We start from the raw sequence: 22,394 nt of genomic DNA on the forward strand, positions 1-22,394 counted from the left end.
ATTCCGTATTCTAAAGGTAGGATGAGCCACCCGGTTTGAGCTCCCATTGAACTCCTTGGGTGGATCTTTAATTTCATAGAACTCTATCATTGGATCATTGAGGGTTCATTACCACTTTTTATACGATCATAGAATCTTGTTTACTGTAAGAAGAACCAGGCTTCTTAACTTTGCCATATAGGCTCCAACAGTTTCGCTCTTTTCTAATTATTAAATACCTTATAAATGCGCTTTAAGATTGACATAACGTGCATTACAAACCAGTGCTCCTGGCGCTACTGAAAATGGCAGACGTACCAAAAAATAGAAATTTTATTGCTGGCCTATCACAATTGAGAAAATAGGAATATTGTTCACTGAATGGCTGATTGCTCAACAAATTCTACATGTTTTAAAATAGGATATGCGTTTTTGCGGCTCCTCAAGAATCTCAGCGGATCCGATATATCACAGCCTGGTTCTCGAGTTTTATGCCGGCCTGGTTCTTCACAGGGTTCAATTGACTGACGATCTCTTTGAAATATTTAGTCGCTCGGACGTATTAAAGGACTGTAACTTCAATTTTTTTGACTGAAGTTAAGAAAATACTTAGTGATAGTCTTTGTTCAATCTCGTGCTGAAGTTGGTAAGGCTTCAGCCAGTAGCTAGTATTTTTGCTCACTTCTCGTCAAGTAAGCTCAACTAACTTAGAACTCGCAAGATCTTGAGATCTAGCAAAACTTAGCAAAAAGACTAAAATTGTAAAAGAATCAAATTTTAGTCAATCTGAGAGCCAACTGCTCTTGGTAACAGTTTCTAATGGTTCTAAAAACAAAACGGTTTCACTAATCAAACAATTGGGTCAAAGTAAATAATCAAATATTTATCATTTATAATATCATCGCTACTTGTCCCTGATTGGTTAATCAAGAAAATGATTTAGGTCATTGTTTACGTAGTAAATGTCAAATTACTGCAATATTTACTTTTGTTGACATAAGCACAGATGGTTACTACGTGGCTGTGAATGCCTCGAATGAATGGTATTTGACCTTTAAGGGTCATCTAAAGTATCAGAAAATAAACAACTTAAGAAATTTAATAAAAAACAGCAAAATATCGAAAAATGCCAAATTTGCACCATATAAGTGCTAATAGCCACACTTATGGGTATGATGCAATAACGTTGGTTGGGTCCATGAGTAATTTAGAGATAACCCTAACCATTTGCCTTAACCTCGGGTTGCTCAGGTTTTGCCTTCCAAAAATGGGGGCGGGGGTGTACAGATTTTCGGTCCCAACTTGTAAAATATTTCAGTTTTGACCATTTTTGAGTTTTGACAAATTTCAAGTTTTTTCAGTTCCAAAATTTATTTCTTGCTTTCTGATGGCTTTTCTAGCTGATATGAAGTAACATCAACATCGCGGGCCCTAATTTCGATCTCCGAAACACCATCGTAGAATACTGGCGCTAACTTCACGACTGGCCGGCTTAGCTCTCCATGTGCCATTTTGACTCTCGCTGATCTCACAACTCCGTCGTTTCCCGTGAAGATCTCACTGATTCGTCCAAGTCTATACTCACAGCGTTTCACAGAGTCATCTACTAGCCAAACTAACTCGCCTTCTTTCAGGTTTCGCACATGTTCTTTTGACCACTTCGATCTCTGGTTCAAATGTGGAAGATATTCGCGAGTCCATCTTTCCAAGATCATCATGTCGGCATATGCTTGAGCCGTTTTGAAAGATTTTCTCAGGTCATGGTAGCGTTCACTGGATGGCATGAATGGTGCTGCACTCGCGTTCTCTCGTCCTAGCCAGAAATGATTTGGTGTGAGCGCTCTCAAATCTTCAGGGTCGTCACTTACTGCTGTCAGGGGCCTTGCGTTGAGCGTTTGTTCCACGAGACTTATTGTTGTGCAGAGTACCTCTTCGGTGAGGCATCGGATGGCCAAGATTGCAATTATGAGTTTTTTGCTTTTTTGAACCAATCTTTCCCTAATTCCACCAAAGTGTGGCGCTCCAGGTGGGTTGAATTTCCAAACAATCTTTTTCTGAGCTAAGTCGCTTTCAATCTTTCTTGATATTGTCGAAACAATCCAAGTTGTTGTATTTTTCAAAAAATGCACTGGGAATATTGAAAAGAGCATCCCCAATGTTCAAAATTTCAACATTTTTCGCACTGCTGCTGCGACATCAGCTTCATAGTCAGTAGTGATTGCCTCTGGCATTAATCGCATTCGAATTTTTACTAGCATTTTTGTGTTCAAAAAATTTGTCATAAACTTCTTCGGTTTTTCCGCCCAGTAGTGCCTAAACAACTGGTAATTTCCAATCTCCAGCTACCCCAAAAAATGTGTACCAAGAGTTTCGTTGCTGATTTGAATGTTCCATCTCCAAACATATAATCCGTTGCTGTCAATGCCCAAGCACCAACAACTGACGCTTACGCAAGGTTTTTCTGCGTTGATGGTAAGGAAATATACCGTGCTGTACTTAAAATTCTACGACTGTGTCTATAATTTGGTGTCAAATAATCGTCGTCCACCATTTGCAAGTGTTCTTTGTGGGCAGCTTGTAACATTTGGTAGGATTTTGGGAGCTTTTCTGCTAGCATTTCCCCAGCCCAAAATAGCTGTTAAATTTGCACAACAAAAAAAACTAACTTTTCGCGAATTGTAAGAGCGATTTTTTCATTTAATTAAAAAAACAGTGTCTAGGTAGATTGAAGGCACATTTAGAATAGTTTCCTTGAAAATATTTAGAAAATAAAGTCCGTATTGTAGCCGAAAACAACAAAAATGTTCTAATACAGAATTTTTTTTGATGCCATACGTTATATGCAACAAATTTTGGTTGAATACGTAATACTTTCAAACCATAGCTGTGCTAGCTTTTAGTAAATGCTTATTGTTCATATATGTTCACGTATAAGATTACTTAGCTTTAAAAATTTGTTCACTAATTTATAAATGGGGTGCCTAACTAAGCGGGCGGCTTAAACTAGACATTTTATAGAATAAACATTGTTGCAACTTTTGACTTTGCCATTTTCAGAGCAGTAAAAACTATATTGAATTGTTTAGATATATTCTGACTACCGGGACGCCGGTTAATACGAAAGCTTAACCATCCCGAAAACCTCCCAAATAGTGCCCCCTAGCTCAAAACAAGAAAAATCATTTAGACCGCAACTAGATACAGCGCAAACAAGCACCCCCTTCCGTTCCCCCTCAAACGACTCATATGAACCGACCCTTTCTGACGAGAGCATAGAATGGGGTCTAGAGATAGATACGGACCCAAATCCACAAAATGAAAATGGTACCACTTTTTCTAAAACCCGAAAACGGGCCCTTGACGCAGGCGAAAAAGCCGAAGCCGCTAGTAAACGCCCTAATGTAGAGCAACTAAAAGTAATCACTAATAACCAACGAATTGTTTACATCAGTTTTGAGGAAGAGAGACCTCGACTAGCTACTTTTGCCAACGCCATGATCAGACCTACTAACCAACGAGACCCGGGCAGTGTAAGAGAAATGCCAATGAGAAATGGCTTCTCCATAAACCCCCAAAAAAAGAAGCATCGAAATTGCTTACACCACCGAATATTATACAAGAGTTTCGAAAGTACAAAGCAATAGTCAACTCTAACAACAACAAAAGCCGAGAAAAAGTAACTCCGTGCTTTGTAATCACAAAAGTTTCGCTAGATGTAAGTCTAAACACAATTAAAGAACAACTAAATGAACAAGGAATCAAATCTGAAAAAAAATTCAGGGTCAAAAGCAGCGTTTCAAACCAAGAAACAAGACTAGTTGGATTCCTTACTAAAGACAAAAACCAAGCAAAAAAAGCAATCACAAATGAGGTAGTACTGTGTCTACAAAAATTCAAATGTGAATCATCAAAACAACAACCAAAAGTAGTACAATGCTTCAAATGTCAAGCACATGGTCACATAAAAGCAAACTGCGATAAAATGCTTAGATGCCCATAATGCGGTGGACACCACCACGTCAAAGATTGCAACCAAAATGAACCTTGCTGCGCAAATTGCAACGAAAGGCACAGCGCTGCCTATAAAGGCTGCCAAAAGTATAAAGAAGCAAAACTAAAAGCACACGCTGCGTCAAATACAGAAGCCCTCAAAAATAAACCAGAGAACAAGGACAAAGAAAGAGCGAGTGATGCTCAAATACAAATCAAAAACAATCTCGAGAGCATGCCATCGAGTCACTTTACCAAACTAGAAAACAAAATTGAACAAATAACAAAAATTGAAAATGAGAAACTTAGAATCAACCTCCTGAGTCAAATCGATTATTTAAATATAAACCTACAAAATACAATAAAAATAAATGAAAAAACGAGAGAAAATATTTGGAAAACAATCATGGAGGACGTGACAAAAGTATTATGTAAAATATTAAAAGACAACAAAATAATAGTAGATGAGGCGAAAATGAGACACAAACTAAAAGGCTTAGTGAGAACAGAACTAAAAACCAGAACACCCAGCCATAAGAGAAATAACAAACTGAAACCACTTCAAATCAAAACCGTTTAAAACATTAAACAAAAAGGTTGGAAAACAAAAGTCACTAAAAACACTAACAGTCACGCAACTAAACTGTCGGGGACTAATTAAAAACAAAATAGAAATATTAAATATATTGGAAAAAACCCAAGCTGACATAGCTTTGCCTAAACGAAACTAACTTAGGCAAGAAAAACCACCCAAAGCTAGAAGGATACACCCTAGCAGGAAACACTAAACACAGCCGCTAAGGATCTGCAATCTATATCAAACACCGATTAAATTACGAACTTATTGAAGCAAAAACATATAAATTAGAGAGCAAACTAACACAAGAATGTATTACAATAAAAGTACTTGGACTCTACGTAAAAAACATTTGTGTATCACCACATTTAGAAATAAGAACGGACCTAATCACGAAAATAGCAAACAACGAAGCCCACTTAATCACTGGTGATATTAATGTAAAACACCCAATGTTTGGAGCCAATCAGCTAACCACTAACAGAACGGGAAAATTATTTGAACCATGGCTTGATGAGGAAAACTACATAACTAAATATAACTACATAGACTTAGTGAGAACAGAACTAAAAACCAGAACACCCAGCAATAAGAGAAACAACAACCTGAAACAACTTCAAATCAAAACCGTTTAAAACATAAAACAAAATGGTTGAAAAACAAAAGTCACTAAAAACACTTACAGTCACTCAACTAAACTGTCGCGGACTAAATAAAAACAAAATACAAATATTAAATATATTGGAAAAAACCCAAGCTGACATAGCTTTGCCTAAACGAAACTAACTTAGGCAAGAAAAACCACCCAAAGCTAGAAGGATACACCCTAGCAGAAAACACTAAACACAGCCGCTAAGGATCTGCAATCTATATCAAACACCGATTAAATTACGAACTTATTGAAGCAAAAACATATAAATTAGAGAGCAAACTAACACAAGAATGTTTTACAATAAAAGTACTTGGACTCTAGGTAAAAAACATTTATGTATCACCACATTTACAAATAAGAACGGACCTAATCACAAAAATAGCAAACAACGAAGCCCACTTAATCACTGGTGATATTAATGTAAAACACCCAATGTTTGGAGCCAATCACCTAACCACTAACAGAAAGGGAAAATTAAATCAACAATGGCTTGATGAGGAAAACTATATAATACTAAATAATTATGATTGCACACACAAAGACAGTGGAACACTAGATGTACACTTAGCCAACCCTAAACTCACAAGCTTATTCGATAATTTTTATGTCTTCAATGAAAGTTCTAGTGATCACTACCCAACTGTTAGCACCTATAACACAGACAAACCAATCGAGTCACACAAAAAAGTTAACTGACAAAAGTACAAAAATCACATCTTGCATAATTCTGAGGACCTAGATAGAAATATAACAAACAAAATGGACTTAGAAAAAAACATAGACAAAGTTACACAAAAAATTCAATCTGCATACAAAGAGAGCATATATGTCAACAAACACATAGCCACAAACAACCAAATAAAAAAACTGACAAGAGAAAAGCATAAGTTAGAAAGAAAGGGGAACAAACTGAGAAGAAACGACGAAAGAAACACAACCCAACACCAAACAACATGCAACAAGATCAATATACTGACGAAAGAAATAAAGAGATTAAGTAAAGAAAACAAAACAAAACAACAGATGAAACTCATTGACAAACTAAACCAAGCAAGGAAAGGTAATAACTTCTGGAAAGATGCAAAAATATTACTCAACCAAAATCCGATAAACAACGAACAATTACCAATGAATAATCAGGAAGCTGCAGATGCCTGAAAAACTTAAGACAACAATTAAAACAAACGAATCAAAAACACATAAGGGAAAAGACAACGAGAAATTTTTCACTGAAAAAAAGAGAAAAAAATTTTAAGGCAATCAAACTAAGTGACGATGAATGGAAACACACAGAAGTAAAACCTTAAACTCTCAAAACTATATTAGGAAATCGTAAAAATACTGCACCAGGACATGACGGAATAAGCTATCAAATGATAAAACAACTACCATTAGAAACAATAGAAAACCTAGCACAACAATTCAAACATCATTACAATTAGGACATGTACCTGCCCAATGGAAAATTTCAACCGTAACAATGATACCAAAGGTAGGAAAAGATCACAAAACCTTAAAAGGATACAGACCATAATCATTAACATTTTGCCTTGGAAAACTGTGCGAAAGCATTGTAAACGAACACTTGGTAAACTACTGTGAAAAACTAAACCTGTTCGTTGATCAAAAAAGTGCCTACAGATCTGGCAGATGCACAATAGATAATCTTTTAACGCTAACAGAAAAAGACACAACAAGCTTTAAATGGAAAGGTGCCACAGCTGCTGAAGTCTTAGATGTAGAACAAGCTTTTGACTCAGTATGGAACGAAGGTATCTTATATAAGCAAATTAAGATCAACACACCATTGTGGATCACAAAATGGACTAGCAGCTTCCTAAGTAACAGAAAAATCAAATTGAAAAACAACCAAGCAATTTCCAAAAGCTTTACACCCGAAGCAGGGGTCCCCCATGGGAGCATAATAATCCCAATCTTGTTCAATATGTATGTAAGCAAACCAAAATGCAAAGATACATCACTTTCATAATATGCACATGACATCGCAATATACTACTCACTTGAAAAACAAGAAATAGCTACTAAACACTGACAAATCGGAATTAAACACTTAGAAAAATGGTGCGACAAATGGAAAATACTCCTCAACACGGGAAAAACCATATACACCATCTTAACTAGACAAATACTGAACGCAAATCTAAGACTAAGTTTAGGGTCAGAAGACACCAACATCAGGAAAGAAGTAAAATTTCGCGGACTTGATCTCAATTATAAATTGACGTGGACAAAACATGTAGACAAATTAGTCGCAAAAATGCAAAAAAGAATCAACATGCTAAGACGCCTAAAATCAAAAAACATAAAATCTAATATTATCATGTACCTTTGTAAAATAATGGTAAGACCACTATAAATGTATGCAAATGCAGCCTGGGCAAATGTAACGAAAAGTGATCTCAACAAGATACAAAGAGAACAAAATAAAGCCATAAGACTTGCATATAACATACCATTATGGACAAGTGTAGATGAACTACATCTAATAGGAAATTTAGAAATAGTAAGCAAAACAATCCAAAATTTATGCTCGGAATACCTTGCAAGGGATATAAAACGAAACAAAGAAATTAAAAACATAACAGAAAAAGATTTAATATCTTGGAGCCAGATCAAAATGTATCAAACTCCTTTGCAAAACATTCTATAAAGGAAAAAAAGAAAAGAATAAAAAGTAAAGGGCAGATAGGGAAAACCAAAAACTAACGCAAAACTAAAACAAAGGATAAAAACAAAATTAGGGCAAAATCCAAAACAAAGATGGATGCTGATGTCTTGGGGTATGAATCGATGCGTTAGCTGAAGCAATTGAAAGTGAAAAAGAATAGAAAACAAACAAAATTTGGACAAAATTCAAAACAAAGGTGGATGCGGATGTCTTGGGGTATGACTCGAGGCGTTAGCTGAAGCCACTAAAAGAGAAAAAGAATAAAAACAAACAAAATTCGAACAAAATCCAAAACAAAGGTGGATGTGGATGTCTTGGGGTATGACTCGAGGCGTTAGCTGAAGCCACTAAAAGTGAAAAAGAATTAAAACAAACAAAATTAGGGCAAAATTCAAAACAAAGGTAGATGCGGATGTCTTGGGGTATGACTCGAGGCGTTAGCTGGAGCCAACCAAAGTGAAAAAGAATAAAAACAAACAAAATTTGGACAAAATTCAAAACAAAGGTGGATGCGGATGTCTTGGGGTATGACTCGAGGCGTTAGCTGAAGCCAATAAAAGTGAAAAAAAATAAAAACAAACAAAATTCGAACAAAATTCAAAACAAAGGTGGATGCGGATGTCTTGGGTATGACTCGAGGCGTTAGCTGGAGCCAACCAAAGTGAAAAAGAATAAAAACAAACAAAATTTGGACAAAATTCAAAACAAAGGTGGATGCGGATGTCTTGGGGTATGACTCGAGGCGTTAGCTGAAGCCACTAAAAGTGAAAAAAAATAAAAACAAACAAAATTCGAACGAAATTCAAAACAAAGGTGGATGCGGACGTCTTGGGTATGACTCGAGGCGTTAGCTGAAGCCTTTAAAATTGAAAAAGAATTAAAACAAACAAAATTAGGGCAAAATTCAAAACAAATGTGGATGCGGATGTCTTGGGGTATGACTCGAGGCGTTAGGTTCAGCCAACCAAAGTGAAAAAGAATAAAAACAAACAAAATTCGAACAAAATCCAAAACAAAGGTGGATGTGGATGTCTTGGGGTTTGACTCGAGGCGTTAGCTGAAGCCACTAAAAGTGAAAAAGAATTAAAACAAACAAAATTAGGGCAAAATTCAAAACAAAGGTGGATGCGGATGTCTTGGGGTATGACTCGAGGCGTTAGCTGAAGCCACTAAAAGAGAAAAAGAAAAAAAAACAAACAAAATTCGAACAAAATCCAAAACAAAGGTGGATGTGGATGTCTTGGGGTATGACTCGAGGCGTTAGCTGAAGCCACTTAAAGTGAAAAAGAATTAAAACAAACAAAATTAGGGCAAAATTCAAAACAAAGGTAGAGGCAGATGTCTTGGGGTATGACTCGAGGCGCTAGCTGGAGCCAACCAAAGTGAAAAAGAATAAAAACAAACAAAATTTGGACAAAATTCAAAACAAAGGTGGATGCGGATGTCTTGGGGTATGACTCGAGGCGTTAGCTGAAGCCAATAAAAGTGAAAAAAAAATAAAAACAAACAAAATTCGAACAAAATTCAAAACAAAGGTGGATGCGGATGTCTTGGGTATGACTCGAGGCGTTAGCTGGAGCCAACCAAAGTGAAAAAGAATAAAAACAAACAAAATTTGGACAAAATTCAAAACAAAGGTGGATGCGGATGTCTTGGGGTATGACTCGAGGCGTTAGCTGAAGCCACTAAAAGTGAAAAAAAAAAATAAAAACAAACAAATTTCGAACGAAATTCAAAACAAAGGTGGATGCGGATGTCTTGGGTATGACTCGAGGCGTTAGCTGAAGCCTTTAAAATTGAAAAAGAATTAAAACAAACAAAATTGGGTCAAAATTCAAAACAAATGTGGATGCGGATGTCTTGGGGTATGACTCGAGGCGTTAGGTTAAGCCAACCAAAATGAAAAAGAATAAAAACAAACAAAATTTGGACAAAATTCAAAACAAAGGTGGATGCGGATGTCTTGGGGTATGACTCGAGTTGTTAGTTGAAGCCAAGCAAAATGAAAAAGAACAAAACAAACAAAATTTGAACAAAACTCAAAACAAAGGTGGATGCGGATGTCTTGGGGTATGACTCGAGGCATTAGCTGAAGCCATTCAAAGCGAAAAAGAATAAAAACAAACAAAATTTGAACAAAACTCAAAACAAAGGTGGATGCGGATGTCTTGGGGTATGACTCGAGTTGTTAGTTGAAGCCAAGCAAAGTGAAAAAGAACAAAACAAACAAAATTTGAACAAAACTCAAAACAAAAGTGGATGCGGATGTCTTGGGGTATGACTCGAGGCATTAGCTGAAGCCATTCAAAGTGAAAAAGAATAAAAACAAACAAAATTTGAACAAAACTCAAAACAAAGGTGGATGCGGATGTCTTGGGGTATGACTCGAGTTGTTAGTTGAAGCCAAGCAAAGTGAAAAAGAACAAAACAAACAAAATTTGAACAAAAAAAACTCAAATCAAAGGTGGATGCGGATGTCTTGGGGTATGACTCGAGGCTTTAGCTGAAGCCATTCAAAATGAAAAAGAATAAAAACAAACCTAGGGCAAAATTCAAAAAACACACTGCCCGGACTAAACACTGGTTAGGTTTCCTTTTTTTCTTTCTTTTTTTTTCTTTTTTTTTGCTTACATATATGAATGTGTGCCTACATGCTCAATATGTAAAGAACTGATAGACCTCGCATCAAGAAAGATCAGTGTGGGAGACTAGACTGATCATGGGAATCAGTCTAGGTCTTGGTGCTGATCTAACCCCAGGGTACCAGTAAGGGAGGGCATTATGATCACGGGAATTATGCTGTGGCCCCGATATTGACCCACACTCTAACAACACCTTGCACCGAACATGGTTCTTTTTTTAATATTATTAATTAGAATAAAAAACACTACAATTCAAAATATAGAATAAATGACACAACGGAAATTGGATATATAGAGTAAACGATACTTCATCAAAATTATAGAATAAGTGACAACCAAACAAATAAAAATAACCAAACAAATAAAGTAACAAATAAAGATCAAAAGCAACCAAACAAATAAAGTAATTCTCACTAGAATTGTTCTAACCACACCAATAACCACACCACCCATGAGGGAAAATTGAAATCTAACTTGAATATTTTTTTGTATATATATATATATATATATATATATATATATATATAAACACTTATTCTTTATATATATATATATATATATATATTTATAAATATTATTACTACTATTAAATTCTTTTTCTCTTTTTCTTTTTTTTCGTTCCTATTTTATTTCAGCACGCCCCCACAGACAGCGGAAAGAAGGGACCAAAACTGCTGATGACTGATCAGAGTGGGAGACTAGACTGATCACGGGAATCAGTCTAGGTCTTGAAGCTGATCTAACTCTTACTCCAGGGCATCAGTAAGGGAGGGCAGCATGATCGCGGGAATCATGCTGAGGCCTTGATACTGGTCCCACAATCTATTCCCGCTTGGGAACAACCACTCACCCCCGCAAGGGCGAACATAACCGCCTCAATAAGAGGTATAAGATACAAGCCGTTGTACTCTCAATGCACATGCCGGCTGCTCGTCATCTGAAAGGGAGGGCTGGCTGTCGGTGGTGCACTGAGGGTGCCTCTCTTTCTCTTTCTCACTACAAACATCAAAACCAATGACAAGTCACCATACTCTCAGCGCACAAGCCGGTTGCTGGTTCCCTGAAAGGGGGGCTGGCTGCCGGAGGTGCACTGAGGGTGCCTCTCTTCTTTCCTTCTTCTTTTTCTTTTTCTTTTATCTTTGTCTTTTCCTTCGATCCACTTCTCTAAAGACCCTACTCCTTCACTCTCTCCCCGACTCCCTCTCTCCCAAACTTCCTCTAAAACACCCTCCTGTCACCCCCACGCCCCCTCCGTTCTTCCACTCCACAACCAAGCATTTCATCCAAACCAACCTCCCTGCCTCCCTCCTCCAGACAAGCACCCAATATAAACCACAAGAAACCAACGAAAATACCAAAAACGAATGCAAACCAAAGTGAAAGCGCGGTTTAAAAGGTGGCATAAACTACCACCTGAGAAATCGCAATTAGCAGTTCACTGCTAATTGAACACATTATATTTGATTTGATTTGTAGGTCGGCCAATTGACCGGCCACGATTAAAGAAAATGCTATAGCTGACATTTCCATTTCAAAATAACTTCTTATACCAGCTTAAATTAATGAACTTGTCAATATAATGAAAACTTTCAGCCAGTATGAAGATCTCACTGCCCAAACTTTGATTTCAGATTGCTACGTTTCCATTTCTAAAAATTTCTTCTGGACGCCACAAATCATAACCTTTTGGGATATTCAAGATGGAAGTTTGTTTTCAGGTGTTAATCTCTGAACTATGCCAAACTATTTTTTAATTGAAAAATGGACTCTTAATGGCATGCTTCATCCAACTCTTCTGGCTCGCACTTTATCAATTGAGAGTTTAAAGTTGTATTAAAACACTTTTTTATTGTGAAGTTCACAGTCTCCAGATGACAATAAGAGGGGTATTTCCCTTTATAGCCTACCACGAAGTAATAATTTATGGTACGTTTGCCATGATTTAGGGGCTAGACATTACCTGCAAATAAGCAGGAGGGCTATAATTGGAAAGACCCAATATTATAATTTATTTTAATGAGGTAAGAAAAACATATGATAGTTAAAAGACTGCTTAATATATGAGATGAGGAGGGAATCATGGCATGCCTACCCCGTAGATTACTGGCGTCCTCAAATCCTATTTCAATAATTTAAATTGTTGTTCAAACTTATTAGGCTTTGTTGGTCTTTGAAATCTTATCACGCTATGGAAAATAGAATCAGAGGAGGTTCCGGTGCGCCCTAGCTTCAATGGTCTGCAAGAGTATTTTTGGTTTCGCTTTCCGTCTGGAATGCAGGAATTTCTGGAATGTTCGGTCTGGTCGCTACCCACGTTTCGGTCTGTTCGGTCTCGTCATTATTGATCTCCAAAGCCCAGAGGTCCAGCCAAAAGAAGAGCTGGTCCTCTGCAAAATGTATAAATATACGCTGCATTGAATGCTTTTCAAAAGAACAGCCAATGTTTGATAACCAAACACGTATATCTAGATGATCAGACTACTTCATCAAATTAATTTTTGAAATTCGCATATTGGTCATTAGGTTGACAGTTTTAAAACTAACCTTTTCCAAACTTTCATTTTTCAATTCTTTTAAGATAAATGAAAATAATTTTTAATTTTAACTTTTCATGGTTGTACGTGTATAAGTGGGTACCGCTTAGGGTCTCTGCGGTCTGGCCAATGGTCGTCTTAAGAGCCTGTTTGGTCTGGTCAATGGATGGGCCAATAGTTTGGACTTAGGTCTGTTTGGTCTAGTCAAAAGTCTGGACAAAGTATGTTAACTCTGGCCAATGGTGGCTAAAATCTGTTTGGTCTGTCAAAGGGTAGCGAAAATCTGTTTGGTCGGGTTAATAGCTCTTTTTGGGTACGGCCGGTCGGAAATCCCCCTCTCCGCTACCCAAGTCGGTCTGACAACAACCTGTGTTTGGGTCGCTGACATCGCGGTAAATGGGGTGAGTTTGTTTTGGGGACTAGTCTGCGTCTTAGTCCACTGTTCTTACGACACTGTTACTAGACTTAGAGATGAAGAGAAAACAATCGTAGTTAAAACGAATCTACTCTTTTCCCATTTACAGACTCCCATTTACAAATTATATAGCACATTACGGTGTAAAATAGGCAAGTGCGCCTTGCGGGTGTAAAAGTGGGCCTTTCCCATATATTCCCCACAAACTTATAGTGCCCCAGTATGGTATGATTACAATAATGGGGGTATAGGTTATCTGACCAATAAGGTGGGGGGTTATAATGGGGAATACCCGTAAAAGTTATATGCGTACTTAGCCGTGGAGCTTTCTAGCCAAATCAACAGAACGGTGGCATAAGTTTTTTGGGTCTTTCCCATTATAGCCCCCCACGAAATTACAGCTCTCAATATGGTATGTTTACGATGATGGGAAGGGGGCTATAGATTATCTAACCACTAAGCTGTGAGGGCTAAAATGGGAAAGACCCAGTACGTTATGCACACCCCCCGTTACAGAGTGTCATTACATAGTAAAAGATTATATCAAAATATGGCACGTGCGTCTGGGGGCGCTATTAAAATGCACCCACTAAGCTGGGGGGCATAAACGCAAAAGATGAGTTTTTTTACAAACCCGTGCCGAGGTGTCACCACCAATCAACGCAAAATGATGTAAGAAAAGCGGTGAATGCGGAAAATTTTGTAAGATAAGCGGTTAATGCGGTGAAATTAAAAAAATCAGGCGGTGCATGTGGTGAAAAAAAATATCGCTTGATAGAGGTGAAATTACAAAATTTCACCGCTGAATTTAGCGGTGAAATTACATAAATTCACCGCTTTGAAAAAAAGTGTCCAAATTATGTGAGATAAGCGGACAATGCGGTGGAATTAGATAATTTCGTCGCTTAATTTAGTGGTGAAATTACATAATTTCGCCGACGGGAAAAAGTGTCAGAGATATGAGAGATAAGGAATGCATGCGATGAAAAAACATCGTTCGGAGTAAGGTAGAGATTGTTAGATTTTACCCCCCCCCCACCCAAAATGACTCCCTAATTTTAGATGAATCCCTAATCTTACATCTTTTTGACACTTTTTTCTAAGCGGTGAATTTATGTAATTTCACCACTAGAGTAAGCGGTGAACTGACAAAAAATCACCACATTTCACCGCTAATATATGTAATCTCACCGCTAAAAATTGCAAACATTACAAAAATTCAATGCGCATGTTTTACAGAAAGTAGAATGAATTTGATTTTTATTCAAAAATAAGTCCTAGCATTTAGTGAGAGGTGGCGCAATGTAAGAGGAAGTGGCTGACATGCAGGAGGTGAGAAGTTCGAGTCCGTGTAAGGAGGGAAATTTGTAGTGAGCGGTGGTATATGGTGTATTTTTGTAAATTCACCAATTACTCAGCAGTGAAATTACAATTTCAACACATTTCACCGCAAAATTATGTACAAAATTTGCGGCGAAGAAAAAAAACTGTTCACCGCTTATCTTACATTTTTTTCCAAGTTTTCCTCGACCCGGGTTTCTTGAAACTGTAACCAGAAACAATTTTCGCCAGAGAATAGGTTTATAAAACACGTACGTTCAAAATTTGCCTAAAAGTTGCTATTGGGTTGGGTACACATAATACTCTGTGATCAGAGTTCAATACCGTCCGTTATCAGAATAATGCAGATGATAATCAGCTTGGTCAGGAGGTTATTACAAAAGTCAGCCTCTATCTAGACGAGAATCAGTAACAATCCACCCAGGTTGAGGTGCCAGACCAAAAGTCAATATGTCCAGACCGAAATGAACGCACCAGGTGGCGTCGCGCACGAATTTTCTTTCGGAACACACAAAAGTCTGGAGATAGGCAATTTTGAACGCACTAAGGTCTTGACTTAAGGTCTTTTGAACGCACGATAGTCCAGACATGAACGCACAGAATATCAATTTTGGAGCGCACGAAATTTCCTTTGGAACGCACGAAAGTCTGGACATAGGCAATTTTGAGCGCACGATAGTCTGGACATTTGGAGCACACGAATTTTCCTTTGGAACGCACGAAAGTCTGGACATAAGATCTTTTGAACGCACGATAGTCTGGACATGAACGCACAGAATATCAATTTTGGAGCGCACGAATTTTCCTTTGGAACGCACGAAAGTCTGGACATAAGCAATTTTGAACGCACGAAAGTCTGGACACAAGGTCTTTTGAACGCACGATAGTCTGGACATGAACGCACAAATTATCAATTTTGGAGCGCACGAATTTTCCTTTGGAACACACGGAAGTCTGGACATAGGCAATTTTGAACGCACGAAAGTCTGGACACGAGGACTTTTGAACGCACGATGAACGCACGAAAAATTTTGAACGCACGAAATTCTGGACATAGGCACTTTCCGTCTGGGAGGCTCTGGACATAGACACTTTCCGTCTGGGACGGTCTGGACATATAGATTGCGGTCTGGCACCTCAACCTGGGCATTCAATAATCAGTATAACCGGACGACATCTGTCCGCATTGTCAAATGAATGAAATAACTGCAGAACACCTGCTACTAGTTTGCCCGAAGTTTACGAATCAACGACTCCAGTCCTTCGAACTTTATCCGACGCCCATGACAGTATTCGAAGACGAAATCACATTGCTGAAGTTTCTACGCAGTGTCGACATCCGTGCCGCGAGTATGAGCTGAGAAGCTCGGATGAGGAGGAACACACACATACACACACACACACACACACACACACACACACACACACACACACACACACACACACACACACACACACACACACACACACACACACACACACACACACACATCTGTCGCCTCATCCATATTATGTAATGTATTATAGCACGTTGCTATTGAAAAAGGCTCTTGCGCCTGGGCGTAAATATTATATGTCCACTAAAATGTGTGTGTGTGTATGTGTGTGTGTGTGTGTGGTATGGGGGGGGGGGGGGGGTGGGCGGAGAATATATTCGATTATTTATGTGAATGCGAAGTATCCCGGAATATTAATTGGGATCTATCTGTTTTGCCCCCCCCCCCTGTTTTTTACACCCCTCCCCGTTACAAATTGTATGTTGATGCTGCTACATAGCAGGCTACTATGTAAAAATTAGCACGTGCGCCTGTGGGGCCTAAAAGATGTAAGCCCACTAAGCTGGCGGGGGGCGGGGGGGGGGGGGGGCAAAAGAGAATAGATTCATTAATTGATATGTATTTAAATAAGGGTGGGGCAAAGCAGAATAGATCCATTAATTAATATCTATTTAACTAAATGTTTTTTTTTTTGGGGGGGGGGAGGGGGGAGGGTGAGAAAAGGGGGCATTGATGTTAATGGTTGAATTCTTTTTATGCAGCAGCCACGGGAACAACATAATTCTGATTTTTTTATGAGATAAAAAACGCACGTGAAAATCTGTGTAATTTTAGCAATTTCTTTTTTTGGGTGACTTTTGTGTTGAATAAAATTTTTCATCATTTTTCCAAAATTTGTTTCAAAATGAATAGCAATTATTTCACACCAATTTCACAATCAAACAACCAATTTGTACACACAACTCGATATCGGACTCACAGTGCCCCAACTAAATCAAGACATGCCCCAAAATCAACAGACAGGAAAGAAGACTTGCGATCTTTTATGTCCAGAGCGATGAAAGGAAAGTTGCTTTTTTAAACGGGTATAAAACTTGGTAAAGCATGTCGACTGATTTTATGGGTTTTCTTCTTGTAGTGCCCAGCTTTTAGCCTCCTCCCCCTCCCCTCCCCCCCCCCCCCATAAACGTATTTATACCAATATGTTATGTACAATGTCGTAAGTTGTCGGGCATATAATTTTTCAGTTGTCTATAATTTTTCAGTAATTAAGTTTTTTTTGTCCATTTTTAAATAAATTTTACCCACATCAATTACCCTAAATATAGGGCTATAGCTTTGAGGTGAGCTTAATGGGAAAGAGCCAGTTTTTATAGGCAATCTGGATTACCGTGGGGACCGAATGGATGTGGCAGACTGGGAAAGGGAAGAGTACGCGAGAGAAGCCAATGATGGCCATTTTAGAGATATGGATTATGAAGATGATGATCTCTGGTATGAAGAGGGATCCGATTACTACGACTTCGAGACCAGAAGATATGCCATGGAGTGTGAAATACCACTCGATCAGGTAATTTTTTTCTGTTACAATTATCTGGTGCAGTTAGAGATTAGGGATCTTTTCCGTTTGTGCCCCCCCCCCCCAGTACGTTATGCTCCCCCCAGTGACAGAGCACGTGTCATTACATAGTAAATCATTATGTAAAAATATTGCACGTGCGTCTGGGGGTTGCAAATAATACGCACCCACTAAGCTGGGGGGGGGGGGCACAAACGGAAAAGATCCGAGATTTGATCTCTGATGAAAGAAATTGTAGCAACTCCACGAAAAACTCTAAAAACCATAATAATTTTTTTGGTACTTGGAGGAGGGTTTGTCTACAGATTATATGGTCACTGAGCGAGCTGTACGTTCTATGGTCATTAACAAGGGATAAAATTATAGACATTCCTTGAAATTAAAGCCCAAATTATGGTATATTTACCTTGATTGGGGGCTATAAGTTATCTCACCACAAAGCTGCGCGGGGGGGGGGGGGGTTCTGTAATGGGATAGAACAAACATTTTTGGTAATCATACAAAGATAAAGGTTCCATAAAATGCATTAAACATTTCGGATCTTTTCCGTTTGCGCCCCCCCCCCCCTCACCAGTACGTTATGCGCCCTCAGTTACAGAGCGCGTGCCATTACATAGTAAATCATTATGTGAAAATATGGCACGTGCGTCTGGGGGTGCAAACAATGTGTGCCCACAAAGCTGGGGGCACAAGCGAAAAATATCCAACATTTCTTAGCATGATCTTGCAATGATATATAAGAATCAGATTTGATATTTTTATGGATTGTAAGAACCATGTGTGACTTTTTTTGGACAATGAGAGTCAAATATGATTGTTCATTGGTTACCCAGGCTGAGGTGCCAGACCGAAACCAGATATGTCCAGACCGAAATGAACGCACGAAGGGGGTGTCATGCGTTCAAAATTACAGGGTCTGGAACACACGGATGAACGCACGATGGTCTGGACATGAACGCACGAAGTATACTGAGAATCATAAGTGGTCTTTGTAAAAAGACACGGATCTTTTCCATTTGTGCCCCCCACCCCAGGATATTATGCACTCCTGTATCTTAGGCAATCTCCCGTCACAGAACACTTGCCATTACATAGTAAATCATTAAGAGCAGTTCATTACATAGCCAATCCTTCATATCAGCCTTCTCCACGTTTGCGCACCTGAGTGAAGACCTGTTGTCACCACATACAGCGTGGAAGAAATTTGGACAACAGTGACAAAAATGAGGATAATCCATACAAAATTCCTTCACTGATTTCGACATTTCACTTTTTATGTCGTCAATCCCCGCCATTTGTGAGCAGGGGTATCGTCATCCAGGGAATGTAATTACTTTAGGTGACACAAAGTACTCGATTATAGGACACAAATCCGTTGCTGATTCTGGCTTATCGTCAAATTCTGCAATCGCGGATATAGTGACCAATATTCCCAATTTTGAGCAAATACGAATTAGTTTTTTTCTGTCACTGATGTCCGCAAATAGCTATGAAACACGGGGAACGGACAATGCTGAAATTTGAGGGAGAATTTGCTCACTCAAAATGTACGTTTGGCAACATAATGTTTGAATATAATGAATTAAGGGAAAATAATGTAAATCCTACTTCTACTCTGTTTGCCCCCCCCCCCGTTTAGTTGGCTTATATTTTTTACGCCCCTCAGGCCTCTGTGCTATAACACAGCATGTAATTTGTACCTGAGGGGCGTAAAAAACACTGGGGCTGCGAAACAGAATAATTTTCAAAAATTTTAGAAATAGCCTTGTTGGAAATAAGAGGAAGAGAATTTGGGTTTTTCCCATTATAGCTCTCCCAGCTTAGCGGTCAGATAAACTATAGCCCCTCAATCATGGTAATTATACCATAATGGGGGGCTATAATTTCATGGGGGGAAGCTATAACGGGAAAGACCCGAGAAGTTTAGTTATACGGAAACACTGAGCAAAATCGGATTCAAATACATATTATATAGCTTTACCCAGTGTTATTATAGCACAGTTGGGTTATATTATTTGAATAGTGGAGCTCAAATATGTCTTGGCAATGTCACAAAAAAACGGATCTTTTCCGTCTGTGCCCCCAGTACGTTATGCGCCCCCCGTTAGAGAGCACGTGTCACTACATGCTAAATTATTTAATGGTTAAGTGACTCCGCTGGGAGTCACTGAGATTTTCTGGCCTTTATCGAGAACCGCAAAGAGGTTCGAGACTTTATGTCAAAATTTTGAAGTGACTTCTGCAGAGTCACTTAACCTTGCTAAAAACACAAAATGCACAGGTTTTAAAATGATGAAAGTCAACGAAATTCAACTTCTGGCAAAGTAGAAACTTCTGACATTTTGACTTCTGGCACTGCAGACTTTCGGCATTTTAAAATGTGCACGTGCGTGTTTTAGGTAAAAAGCACCTACGTCTAGGGAGTGCAATTAATATGCATCTGCTAAGCTGGGGGGGCACAAACGGAAAAGATCCGAACAAAGATATTTAAAGAATTCTCTCGACGAGGATGAAGTGTTGAATATCTGAGATCTTATCCGTTTGTGCCCCAAGTATGTGTGCTCCCCCCAATTACCAGTCACGTGTCATACATAGTAAATCATTATGCAAAAGTTTGACACATGTGTCAGGGGGGTAGCGAATAATATGCACCCACTGAGCTGGGGAGGGGGACACAAACGGAAATTTTATAAAACCTCAGTTTAGTGGTCAGATAGCCTGTGCCCTCACCCCCAATGATAGCAATTATACCATAATGGGGGATATAATCCTTTGTGGATGTATAAAGAGACTATATTGCGCTAAAAAGACCATATGATCGGAATATAGTGCACTCAAAATCCCTTGACAAGACCATCCCCAGACCTAGTGTTTTCTGATCACACATTTGTTAGCTTGGAAAGATAATGTAATCAGAACATTACCAGAGGAAACATATCTCGATTCCGGGGCTTTCTCGCGTTTAAACAATGATGAGACCGAATTTGTCTCACATATAAAAAACGGCGATATTAAAGATTTCTTACGTTTTAACGACAGCAACTTCAATGTGTCCTACGTTTAAAAAACAACGAGAGCTTTATTCCGATGCGCTGAAAAAACAGCAATACCGAATCTCGAGTCCATTCTGTTTCCCCCCCCCAGTACGTTATGCGCCCTCAGCTACAGAGCGCGTGCCATTGCATAGTAAATCATTATGTAAAAATATGGCACTTGCGTCCGGGGGTGCAAACAATGTGTGCCCACAAAGCTGGGGGCACAAGCGAAAAATAGCCAACATTCCTTAGCATGATCTTACAACTATATATAAGAATCGGATTTGATCTTTTTATGGATTTTAAGAAACCTGTGTGGCTCTTTGTTGGATCATGAGATCTAAACATGGTTCTTTAATGGTTACTAAGAATCTTAAGTGGTCTTTTGCATTTTGCGCTTCAACCCCCCCCCCGGATATTATGCACCCCTGTATCTTAGGCAATCCCCCGTCACAGAACACTTGCCATTACATAATAAATCATTAAGAGCAGTTCATTACATAGCCAATCCCTCATATCAGCCTTCTCCTTGTTTGCGAACTTGAGTGAAGACGTGATGTCACCACATACTGCGTCGAAGAAATTTGGACAACAGTCACAAAAATGAGGATAATCCAAACAAAACTCCTTCACTGATCTCGACATTTCACTTTTTATGTCGTCAATCCCCGCCATTTGTGAGCAGGGGTATCGTCATCCAGGGAATGCAATTACTTTAGCGCTAATGTTGGTGACATAAATTCCTGGATTATAGAGACACAGATCCGCTGCTGATTCTGACTTATCGTCAAATTCTGCAATCGCGGATATAGTGACCAAAATTCCCAATTTTGAGCAAATATGAACTAGTTTTTTTTCTGTCACTGATGTCCGCAAATAGCTATGAAACACGGGAAACGGACAATGCTGAAATTTGCGGGAAAATTTGCTTACTCAAAATGTACGTTTGGCAACATAATGTTTGAATATACTGGACTAAGGGAAAATAATGAAAATAATGCTTCTACTCTGTTTGCCCACCGCTTAGTTGGCTTATGTTTTTTACGCCCCTCAGACCTCTGTGCTATAAAACAGCATATAATTTATACCTGAGGGGCGTAAAAACAATGGGGCGGCAAAACAGAATAAATCTCAAAAACTTTAGAAATAGCTTTGTTGGAAATAAGAGGAAAATAATTTGGTTTTTTCTCATTATAGCTCCCCCAGCTTAGCGGTCAGATAAACTATAGCCCCTCAATCATGGTAATTATACCATAATGGGGGGTATAATTTCATGGGGGAGGCTATAACGTGAAAGACCCGAGAAGTTTAATTATACGGAAACACTGAGCAAAATCGGATTCACCTACATATTATATAGCTTCACCCAGTGTAGGTGTTGAATATTGGAGCTCAAATATGTTTTGGCAATGTCACAAAAAAACGGATCTTTTAGCCCATGCCTTCACCCCCAATGATAGCAATTATACCATAATGGGGGACATAATCCTTTGTGGATGTATAAAGAGACTATATTGCGCTAAAAAGACCATATGATCGGAATATAGTGCACTCAAAATCCCTTGACAAGACCATCCCCAGACCTAGTGTTTTCTGATCACACATTTGTTAGCTTGGAAAGATAATGTAATCAGAACATTACCAGAGGAAACATATCTCGATTCCGGGGCTTTCTCGCGTTTAA

General features: G+C 38.7%; 1 protein-coding gene across 1 annotated transcript in view; it reads left to right on the forward strand.

The window, feature by feature from the left end:
• The first annotated feature begins 16,944 nt into the window (after nt 1-16,944).
• LOC142353163 (uncharacterized) overlaps nt 16,945-22,394 on the forward strand; it is a 116,676-nt gene continuing 111,226 nt past the window's right edge. The window contains exons 1-2 of the mRNA XM_075405375.1: nt 16,945-17,158; nt 17,471-17,666. Coding sequence (XP_075261490.1) covers nt 17,001-17,158; nt 17,471-17,666 — 354 coding nt within the window. The 5' untranslated portion in view covers nt 16,945-17,000. The remainder of the gene's footprint in view (nt 17,159-17,470; nt 17,667-22,394) is intronic.

Source organism: Convolutriloba macropyga, chromosome 14, assembly GCF_964194025.1.
Source record: "Convolutriloba macropyga chromosome 14, txConMacr16.3, whole genome shotgun sequence".
In the NCBI taxonomy this organism is placed as follows: Eukaryota; Metazoa; Xenacoelomorpha; order Acoela; family Convolutidae; genus Convolutriloba; species Convolutriloba macropyga.